Here is a 12,079-nt window from a genome sequence, read left to right on the forward strand (position 1 = left end):
GAAAACGAATTTGTCTAAATGGTTTCAGAATTATTACTACTCTTCTTGCTGATTAAGTGACATGCTTTCTCTGGGACCAAAAATTTATTGCACATGATTTATAAAGAAAACATTCATTCAATTTCAAGTTTAATATGCTTTTTAAAAAGTCTCCAATTTCCAAACATGCTAAGGCTGTACAGTAATGTTGGTGACACATATGCTGAATTTCAGTATTTTAACACTAACATGAATTTCCCTCAACTTACAGTAATTCATTATATATTGAATGGTTTATAAAAACCATCATGCTTACACTTTTGTTTCATGGTACCTCTTTTTTTTTTTTTTTTTAAGTCAGGGTCTCATTCTGTTGTCCAGGCTGGAGCTCAGTGGCATGATCATAGCTCACTACAACTTTGACTTCCTGGGTTCGGGCAATCCTTGTGAGTAGCTGGAACTACAGGCACATGGCTGGTCTTTTAATTTTTTTTTTTTTGTAGAAACAAGATCTCACTGCATTGGCCAGGCTAGTCTCGAACTTCCGGTCTGAAACAATCCTCCCTCCTTGGGATTACAAACTGCAATTACAAGCGTGAGTCACGGCACGTGGCCACACTACCTTAATTTTTACACCTCAAAAGGACTATCTCAGGAACCAAAATAAAAATGCATAAAATATTATAACTTAATGAAATTAGAAACTTAAAAACACTTAGTGCTTTAGTGTTTCTATGTACTGTGTATTTGTAACTTTTGGTATTTTGTATATTCGAAAAGAAAAATTGAAACATAGCTTTACTTTCCACAGCACTTCTAGGTACAAGCTAAAATGAGATCATTCACATGTTATATAATTAGGCACAACTGAAATTAATTGTGAGTATCAGTCAATTTCCCAGAGAGAGACGGTTTCAGTCTTTTGCTTTCATTCTGTTTAGCTGAGAGGACTGCAGATCTTGACAGTCACAACACCATATGTCACCATCAAAGCCAGATGACATTCTGGCACTGCAGCAATACCATGACGTGATGTGCTCATTTTCCATTTTGTGATAAATCAACTATAAGCTCAGATATTCAAAATTCTGAAGAACATACGATGGTGAACATTCCCGCCCACTCACCTACCTTTTTCCCCTTTGAACTCAAGGAGTTTGTCCCCTTTTAATAACTCCCACACACTACTCCTCTTGCCCGTGTTCCATCTCCCTTCAAACCAAGTGAGAGGAAGAATTCAATACCTGGAAAACATCCTTGATACCTCATCCATTCATTTTATTCTTTCAGTAAATTTATTGAGCACCTACTATGTGCCAGGCACTGTATGAGGCATAAGGAATACAAAGTCGAACAATGATGAAGACAGAAACACAATTCCTGTCCTCATGGAGTTTACAGTCTAGTGGTTCTGACATTAATCGAACTAATACATATAAAATTACAAATGTGCTAAGTGCTAAGCAGCAGTACGTGGTCACGTGAGAAATGTAACAGGGGGTCTTAACTCTGTGATAGAAATTAGGGAGTGTTTCCCTGAGGAAGTGATGAATAAGCTGAGATCTGAAAGACAAATGGGAATTAGCTAGGCAATGGGCCTCCCACTGCCTGGTATCCCAGGCCAAAGAAACAGCATGAACAAAGTCCTGTGGTGAATGAAGCACTACAATTCTTACTCCAGATACTTAAAGAACAATGAAGGTACAAAATACATAAAATATGGTACACAATGAGGCTAATTAGTAATAATAGGTCCTCTGGGGTAACCCCTGCGGGTCCCCTCCCACTGTGGGAAAGCTCCTCTCAATAAATTCTGCTTTCTAAAAAATAAATAATAATAATAATAATAACGATGATGTCACCACTACTGAATGATTTTGGTGATGTGCTAGCCACTGCCTAAATCTTTAGAGACATTAACTCTTTTAATGCTTGGAATTACCCTACAGATAGTGGCCCTAATATATGTGACCTCATGGATCACATAAAATATTTTCTTTCCATCATAAGAACAATGAAAAGCCACTGAAATGAAGCTAGAGGTGAGAATGGGGGTAGGTGCATTCCCTTGACTAAAACTGCACTTTAGACAAAAAAGAGAATTACCCCTGCAGGACGGGAGGTAAATCCAAGGAGGGCCAGAGTCACCGAGAGACCGGTGGGGAGACAACCACAGTGACGCAGGCAGAAAGGGCGAGGGCAGTCCAGGCTAGGGAGGGTGAGAGCAAAGAAAAGCAGACAAATCCGAGAGACATTTACCAGGTAAGATGGCAGGTCTTGGGGAGAGGGAGGTGTCTGAGGATGATTCCTATGTCACCAGTTTGAGAACCAGGGTGAATGGAGATGGTACTCACTGAGATAAGATGTCTTGGTTAGACTACAGGTTAATACAAACTTGTTAAAGAAGTATAACTCCATAATGACATGGATTGAGCAACAACAATACAAACCCAGAAGAGAGTTTCTGGTTAATTTTTCCTACGAATACTCGCCTGTGATCACACACAGCCATTCTTACATGACTTAACTAAAAATAATGCTTCATCACAATTAGTATTATATGGTGGTATTTTCAAGTTATAGGATAAGATGAGAAAAGAAAAAACATTCAAGATACTCAAAAAATGTGTTTGACATACATGAAATTAAAAAGTAAAGCACAGAAAATCTATAAAGCTGCTGTAATCAAAATAGCATGGTACTGGCTTAAAACCAGACACGTAGACCAGTGGAAAACAACAGAGAGCTCAGAAATAAATCTGTGCATTCACAGTCAACTGATTTTCAACAAAGAGCCAAGAATACACAATGAGAAAGGATAGTCTCTTCAAAAAATGTTGCTATGAAGACTAGGTATCCACATGCAGCAGAAGGAAATTAGGCCCTCATTCCACACCATATACAAAAGTCAACTCAAATGGATTAGACTTACAAGACCTAAAGCTGTAAAAATAATAAAGAAAACATGAGGGGCGGGGGCAGGTGTGGTGGCTCACACCTATAATCCCAGCACTTTGGGAGGCTGAGGTGAGAAGACTGCCTCAGCTCAGAGGTTTCAGACCAGCCTGGGCAACTTGGCAAGACCTCATCTCTACAATAAATCAAGAAAAATTAGCCAGGCATGATGGCACATGCCTGTAGTTCCAACTACTTGGAAGGTTGAGGCGAAAGGTTCCCCTGAAACCAAAAGGTTGAGGCTGCAGTGGCCATGAGCATGACACTGTACTCCAGCCTGGGTGACAGAATGAGAATTCAACTAAAAAAATAAAAATAGGGGGAAGCTTCATGCCAGTGTTCTGGGGAAAGATATTTTGAATATAATGTAAAAGCACAGGTAACAAGAGCAAAAATAGAAAATTTATCAATCTAAAAAGTTTCTGCACGGCAAAGGAAACAACACAGTGGAGAAACAGCCTACGAAATGAAAGAATATATTTGCAAACCAAACATCTGCTAAGGGGTTAATATCCAAAATATGTAAGAAACTCAAACAACTCAATAGCAAAATAAATAACCCAGTTTTTAGAACAGGCATTTCTCCAAAAGACATGCAACAGGTATGTGGAAAAACACTCAACACAACTGATCAGGGAAATACACATTCAAACCTAATGAGATATCACCTCAACTCTGACGGAATGGCTATTATCAAAAAGATAAAGATACAGAAGCCCAAATCTCACCATCCTGCAATATACCCACATAACAAACCTGCACAAGTACCCCTTGAACCTAAAGAATAATAAATACAATAAAATTTTTTAAATGTAAAAAAGGACAAAAGATAACAAGTGTTGGAGAGGATGTAGAGAAAATAAAGTCTTTGTACACTGTTGGTGGTGATGTGAATTAGTACAGCAATTATGGAGGTTCCTCAAACAATTAAAAGTAGAACCACCATATGACCTGACAGTTCTACCACTGGGTATATGCCAAAGGGTATGAACTCGGTATGCTGAAGAGAGATCTGCATTCCATGTCACTGAAGCTCCATTCATGACAACCAAAACATGGAATCAACCTAAGTGTCCACCAATGGACTAATGGATAAAGAAAATGTGGAAAATACACACAATGGTATACTATACAGTCTTCAAAAAGAAATAAATCTTGTCATGTGCAACTACATGGATGAATTTAGAGAACACTATGTCAAGTAAAATAAGCCAAGCAAAGAAAGACATATGCTGCATGATCTCACTTACATGTGGAGCGTAATAAAAAAAGACAAATTCATAGGAAGAGAGAGCAAAATGGTGGTTAGTTATCAGAGCCTGGAGGTTGGGAATATGGGGAGATGTTTGTCAAAGAACACAAAATTTCAGTTAGTAGATACAAGTTCAAGAGCTCTATTTAACAACAATATATTGTATACTTGAAATCGTTAGAAAAGTAGATTTTAAGTGTTCTCCACAAAAAATAAATAAGTATATGAGGTAATGCACATTAGATAGCTTGATGTAGCCATTCCACAATGGATACATGTAACAAAACATCATGTGGTACGTCATAAATACATAACATTTTAAATTCTCAATTAAAAATATTAAAAAAAAAAACCACAACCAGCTGGGCACAATGACACAGCACTTTGGGAGGCTGAGGCAGGAAGATCACTTGAGGCCAGGAGTTTGGTGACCAGCCTGGGCAACACAGCAAGACCCCATTTGTAAAAAAAGTAAAATAAAAAAAAAAACAAATTAAAAATACATATAAAAACAAAAAAACAAAGAGATAAAAGCAAAGCACAATTGCCATTTCTGTACTCCGACCATTAACATCTCTCTACCAGAGATTTTTAAAAAAACTTTCAGAACATAACAACTTTACTTCTGATTAATAGTACTTTTTAAAACCCGGTTAAGTTTATTATCAGATTATTCCTGTATTTCTCACACTGCTAGATAGTCTGGGGTTAACTTAATCAAAAATTGTCCTACTATCTTTTAAGTAGCTTGAATTAAAAAGTACTACAGTGATCTTTTAAAGAAAAATAGATAAGACTGTGATTCTCCTTTTAACCTCGCCCTGGGAAAAATCTGTGAATTAATGACTAAGCTAAAATAAAAGCATATAACTAGGCCTCAAGTCAAAAGGCAGGTTACTAATTGTGATTTTAGTCAAGTCATTTGTCCCTTCTGAGCTTTAGGGCGTATTTTTAAACTTCTAATATTTGAATAATACCCATCTCTTATAATCTGTTCTGGGAGTTACATGAAGAATGTTTTTGAAAGTATTTTCTGAACTCTAAACCCCTATAAAAAATAGTGTTTTGTATAAACAAAAAAATCAAACCAAGCACATAGAATACTCAGGTTACCGTTATCACTCCAGTTTGCATGATTTTCTTGGGAAGGCCAAATACATGTAAAAGGAGTAAAGAAAACATTCATCTTCTGTAACACTAAGCAATTATAATATACCATAGAAAAACTTCAATTTATATAGAAGAGGACAATCCTGAGAAACACTGTAAGCTCTGAAGAAGTTAATGTCCCATTCATCCTTCTATTCCATAAAAGAGAATGCTTCTTGCTGACATAAACCTACAAATCAAATGTTATCTTCTAGGGACATAAACTATACATTTTAAATGTTTTGTAAGACTTTTGTATCTAATCTAAGACTATTATATAGTTTTAGATTAACATGATTTTTTAAATATTCTGAAGTAAAATATTAACAATTTAATTTGTTCTTGGCTATATCCTCAGTACCCAAAAAAGTGCCTGCATTTTTAAGTAATGTCAATGAAAATGAAAGTTATAGAAAAAAATAGGACAGTATTGTTTTTAAGGAAGCCTAAATCACTCCAATACTCTATGTGAATGAAATATGTATTTTCCCCAAGCACTCGGATATAAGGATGGCTGTGTACGTGATGCCAAAGAAGCAAAGCACCATAAAGTGTCGCAACGTGGGTTACATTTTTCAAGTATCTTAAAGAAAGAGTAGTCCAGGTGTTTCATTTTCTATCTTGAATGTTTAAGAATGTGAATTTTAAAATAGATACCACTTAGTTTAATTCTATCAGAATATGTTTTAAATCTTTAAAAGTCTCTGTTTCTTAACACCCATGTACTTTTATTTCATGATGCATGATTGAGATTCTTTCTTGATTTCAGCCTTATCCCTAGAAAACAGAATTCAAAATTCCAATGACTTTTACTTAGAAGACTGTATGTGTCACACAGAGTTTTAATCGAAACTAGCATTAAAAACTCCATGTGTGCACTCACCTAATATGCTACTACAAGAATGGTATGAAATTGTTTTATGTGTGAGAAAGAAAATTCTCCAAAAACATTCAACTTCTTGAAGAGTAAAAATGAAGGTAAAGAAATAATATAAATAGTATTAATTAAAAGTTTTATAGTTATAAATGCTGCCAGATTTAGCAGGATTCTTAAATTACTCTTTTACTTCTAATAATAAAGGCTGAGAGGAATGTACAAGTAATGCTTTTTAAATCATTTGGGCATATACTCTAATATTTTGCTTTGTTTAGTTTGTGCTTTTTATTTTTATATTTGTACCATCTTTTTTTGAAAATTATACCTTCCATTTATACAGTTTACTCATCATTTAAAAAAATTTTTTTTCCACATTTTAAAGATTCTTTGTAAATTCAGTAGGGTGTTAATGTACTGGAATTTTCAAACCCATTAATTATATCAATTATATAATTTATTAATTTGATTGGATTTTTTTATAATATAGATTTAAGTACATAATTTTAATAACATTTAAACATAAGCCTCTTTTTATTTTTTATTTTACATTAACCCTAAAAGCATTTGAATCTTTGTAAATAACAGTAAATTATTAACAAATATTGAGAAATCAATTCAGCAATCTGTGTGAACACCATGGGTTTTCATTTTTCTTTTTAAAAAATGCCTATAATGAGATATCAAAATTAGGAAATGATATCTTTTCATTAGGCACGTAATTATTTTACAGTATGTATCAATTTTCCTAGATCACATCAGTTTAAAAGAGGGTTAAACCCCCAAATACAAAGCAACCAGAGGATTGCAATGCCCGTACCTAACACCATCTCAACTGATTTCCCTTTACTGTCTTCGCAGGAACATGAGAGCTTTCCCTGACTGGTTCACCACAAGTCACCGGAGTCCTGACGGCCGCTCCTGCTATTCCACTGTCATCTTCTTGATATGATGAAGAAGAGCATCCTTTTCCAAGTGGGCCTCGGCAAGAGCCATTTTAGCCTTAGCCAGTTCCTGCTTAAGAGATTCATTCTCTTCCAAGAGCTGCAATCATCAATTGGGAAGATAAGAGAAATTCAATCATTTTCAGACAACATAGACTATTTACATAGTATCAAAAGGTGTTGACGCTTGGAGCAGTAAAAATACCCAAGGCTGGTGACAGCCCACTTAAGCTGAAAACTGCTCTGAGAAGCTACTTGGAAACATATCAAGCACTTAAGAATGTTCCTAAGTCTCGAGACTCAGCAATACATATCCCTGACTTCTAATTTCCAAGTCTAACAGCAAATTGTTTCCTATTAATTTCCTTGGAGCGCTCTGTGGCTCTAGACACTGCTGCCCCACCCCTGCCTCCTTAAGCCTCTGCCCCCCCCCATCTTTTTGGCTTTTAATGCCACAGCTTTCATATTTGTCCTTTTCAACCTGTGCCCCTTCATCTTTTCTTCTCTTTAAAGAATTCTTAAATGTTGATATTCTGTTAAGATTCCATGATGGCTGTTCTTCTCTGGTCATGAGTCACTCTCCTGGATGATTTCATCTACCCTCATGGCTCCAACTACCATAGATGGCCAGATCTAGCACAAACCTCTCCTGAGTTTCAGGCTCAAATTCTGAACATGCCATTAGGCATTTTCATCCAGACGGCCAAGAGGTCTCCTCTCCCCTCTTTAACACTTAGTTCAATTATCTTATCCTCTGAGAGCCATTCCCTAAATATGAGGACATGATAAAATTAAGGACTGTCTGCATTTACACAGATACTTTAAAATATATGCATTTATAGTTTTCGGGCTTCTTTTAGTTCCAGCTTAAGAACTTAGTCCCTGCCTTCTAGACCAAGTGAAGTGGTTCCTGATACTTCCCCCAATTTGTGGTGGAACACCTGACACAATACGTTGTGACCACCAACTGCACACTCTTGTCCCATTACACCTCGAGTTCTTTAGCAAATAGGAACGGGATACTCTTCAATTATCTATCCCTAGCTCAGAGCTTGCAGCCAATAAATCCTTGTTGAACAGGTGAATTAACTCATTCTGTGGTTCTATCACAGAGAATTAAAACTCTGCAGAACATTTTGTTTATTTATAGTGGCAAAAAAATCAGAAACAACTTGAATGTTAACAAATGTTAGGAGGAAGTTTCTGAAATGATAGCACATCTACATCATATCACTCAGCTGTCAAAAAGAAATACTAAGCAAATACAGCAATGTGAAAGAAATTTTTAAAACAATGTTAGGTAAAATACTATAGCATAGATACTTGAATACTGTTCTTAAAAAATGGGAAAAAAAATAACCTGAGAGGAAAAATCACAAAAACACTGATTGCACTAGAGGAAGGAGAGGTGTTAAACTTCTTTATCTTGTTTTATCTTGCTTAACACCATAACCATAGTATCTAGCACAGCACTGGGCAAAACAACAGGCACACGAGACATTTTATTTAAGTAAACAATATCTTAACAATTAGTATCTTAATTAACAATTAATATCTTAATAATTATTTAGTTGCTGAAACTGAACATGATTCAGGTTTCCATTACCTGTTCCCTAGTGAAGTCAGAGGAGCACTCAGCAAAGTTAGCTGACTGAGAAGGCCAAGGACACTCTGGACTTGTCTGTGTGGCTTGAGTGACACTGCACTGTTCCTTTAGATCATACTTTCCGCTGGTCAGCAGCACTGAATCACTTTTGACATTTTCTTTCAAATCATTTTCAGTGTTAAGCATATGAGAATCTGGTCAAATGAATAAGATGCTCAGAATTTCAAAATACTTGATAAATCTTTAAAAATTCAATTGTGTAAAACTAGTTCAAAATATATCTCTATTAGTATGAGACAGTGTTATGAGAGAAAAAACAAAAAATAAAAATCAATGAAGCCAAAAGCTCATTCTCTGAAAAGCTCAACAAAATTGGTAAAATTTTAGACTGACCAAGAAAAAAAAAATACTAGATTCAGAAATAAAAGAAGAAACATTACCAGCTTTCCAGAAATAAAAATGATTATAAGCTCTTCAAAAAAATGGAAGAGAAGGAACATTTCCAAACTCTTTCTACAAAGCCAATATTACCCTAATACCATATCAGACCCCTCCTCAAAGCAAGAAAATGAAAATCAATATGCTGATGAATATGGACATAATCATCAACAAAATATTAGCAAACTGAATCCAGAAACATACAAAAATAATTACAGACACTGGGCACTGAGGCTGATTCCTGTAATCTCAGTATTTTGGGAGGCGGAGGCAAGAGGACTGCCTGAAACCAGGGATGGGAGACATGGCGAGACCTCGTCTCCACAATAAATCAAAAAATTGGCCAGGCGTGGTATGGTGTGAGCCTGTGGTTCCAGCTACTTGGAAGACTGAGGTGGAAGGATTGCCTGGGCCCAGCAGGTTGAGGCTGCAGTGTCTGTAATTGTGCCACTGCACTCAGCCTGGGAGACAAAGAGTGACACTCCGACTCAAAAAAAAAAAGTTATATACCATGGTCAAGCGTCAAGTAGAATTTATCCCAGGAATACAAGGCTGATTTATCATCCAACATCAACTAATGTAATATATCATATCAACAGAGAAACTTTAAAAAGAAAGAGTTGCCAGACATGGTGGTTCATGTCTATAATCCCAGTGCTTTAGGAGGCTGAGGCAGGAGGACTGCTTGAGCCCAGGAGTTTCAGATGAGCTTAGGCAACATAGCAAGACCTCATCTTTACAAAAACTTTAAAAAATTAGTTGGGTGTGGTGGCACAGGTCTGCAGTGCCAGTTACTTGGGAGGCTGAGGCAGGAGGATTTCTTAAGCCCAGGAGTTAGAGGCTGTGATGAGCTGTGATTGTGCCACTGAACTCCAGACTGGGTGACAGTGAGACTCTGACTCCAAGAAAAAAAAAAAAGCCATATCATCATCTCAATAGATGCAGAAGAGGCATTTGACAAAATCCAGTATTTTCATGATAAAACCATTCAGCAAATTAGGACTAGAATAACTTCCTCAATCTAAAACAGGGCACCATGTACAAACACCCCATAGCTAATAATGGGCTTCATGGTGAAAGGCTGGATGCTTTTTCCCTCTGCCACAAAATAAAACCAGAAAAGGCCGCCTGCTACCATTGCTTCTATTCAACATTGCCCAGAGGTTCTAGCACAGTGATTGGGCTAGAGGGAAAAATGTATTCAGATTGGAAAGGAAGGAGTGGCCAGACTGTAATCCCAGCACTTTGGAAGGCTGAGGGGGGAGGACTGCTTGAGCCCAAGTTCAAGACCAGTCTAGGCAACAAAGTGAGACCCTGTCCCTACTGAAGAAGGAGGGAGGGGGGAGGAGGTAGAGGAGGAGAAAGAGGAGGAAGAGGAAGAAGAAGAATTGTCTCTATAAAATTTGACATTATTATGTCCATAGAAAAAACAACAGAATCAACTGAAAAACTACTGGAACTAGGCCAGGTGCGATGGTTCATGCCTGTAATCCCAGCACTTTAGGAGGCCAAGGCAAGAGGACTGCTTGAGCCTGGGGATTCAAGACCAGTCTGGGCAATATAGTGTGACCTTATCTTTATAAAAAGTAAAAAAAAACTAGCCAGGCATGGTGGCGCAAGCCTTTGGTCCCAGCTACTCAGGAGGTTGAGGTGGAATGATCACCGGCGCCCAGAAGGTTGAGGCTGCAGTGAGCCATGATTGTGCCGTTGCACTGCAGTATGGGCAACAGAATGAGAACCTGACTCAAAAAAAAAAAGAAAAGAAAACTACTGGAACTAATGAACGCATTCAGCAAGGCTGCAGGATACAAAATAAGTACACAAAAATGAACTGCATTTCTATACATTTGTAATAAAGAATCCAAAAAAGAAAACAACTCCATTTCAAATATCTTCAAAGATAATAAAACACTTAGGAATAATTTTTTTTTGAGATGGAGTCTCACTCTGTCGCTCAGACTGGAGTGCAGTGGCTGCTCCCGGCAACCGCAGCCTTGACCTGCTGGGCTCCGGCGATCCCTCCGCCTCAGTCTTCCAAGTAGCTAGAACTACAGGCGCGCTACTACACCCAGCTAATTTTTTGATTTATTGTAGAGATGAGGTCTCGCCAAGTTGCCCGGGCGGGTCTCGAACCCGCGGGCTCAGGCAATCCACTCACCTCAGCCTCCAAAAGTACGGGATTGCAGGCTGAGCCACCGAGCCTGGCTTAAGAACAAATTTAACAAAAGAAATGCAAAACTTATACTCAAAAATTACAAAACACTGCTGAAAAAATAAAAGAAGATCTAAACAGTTGGGAAAAAATTCCCACGTTCAGGGACTAGAACACTTAATATTGTTAAGATGACAATCCTCCCCAAATTGATCTATCGCTTTAAAATAACCCCTATCAGAATCTGAGCTGGCTTCTTCATCAAGCTGATTCTAAAATTCATATGGAATTGCAAGGGACCCAAAAGAGTCAAAACAATCTTTAAAAAGTACAACAAAGCTGGAGGACTCACATGTTCTGATTCAAAACTTATTTCTGAGGCAAGCTGGTAATCAACAGTGTGGTATGGCGTAAGGGTAAACATATAGACAAACGGAAGAGAACTGAGAATCCAGACATAAACCAATGTGTCCACGGTCCTCACCCACACACCAAACACAAAAATGGACACACACCTGAGGTGCGGAGCTAAGCCGAATAACTAAATCTGTAAAACTCTCAAAAGAAAAGACCAGGGTAGATCTTCATGACCCCAGATCCAGCAATGGATGCTTAGACCGGACATCCAAAGCACAAGCAACGAAAGCAAAACCGAGCGACTGGAACGCGCCGCCCCGAGTCGCGGCCCAGCAGCCCACGAGCCAGGCCGGGGCGGCCAGCCCCTCCAGCG

At 37.7% G+C, this 12,079-nt stretch overlaps 1 protein-coding gene across 1 annotated transcript in view; it reads right to left on the bottom strand.

The window, feature by feature from the left end:
- Positions 1-6,696: 6,696 nt before the first annotated feature.
- The window catches only part of UHRF1BP1L (UHRF1 binding protein 1 like), an 83,344-nt gene continuing 77,961 nt past the window's right edge, over positions 6,697-12,079 (bottom strand). The window contains exons 20-21 of the mRNA XM_008064680.1: positions 8,760-8,953; positions 6,697-7,253 (exon numbers count right to left, since the gene is read on the bottom strand). Coding sequence (XP_008062871.1) covers positions 7,134-7,253; positions 8,760-8,953 — 314 coding nt within the window. The 3' untranslated portion in view covers positions 6,697-7,133. The remainder of the gene's footprint in view (positions 7,254-8,759; positions 8,954-12,079) is intronic.

The sequence above is a fragment of the Carlito syrichta genome, unplaced genomic scaffold (assembly GCF_000164805.1).
Source record: "Carlito syrichta isolate Samal-C Ts95f unplaced genomic scaffold, Tarsius_syrichta-2.0.1 Scaffold307930, whole genome shotgun sequence".
NCBI lineage: Eukaryota > Metazoa > Chordata > Mammalia > Primates > Tarsiidae > Carlito > Carlito syrichta.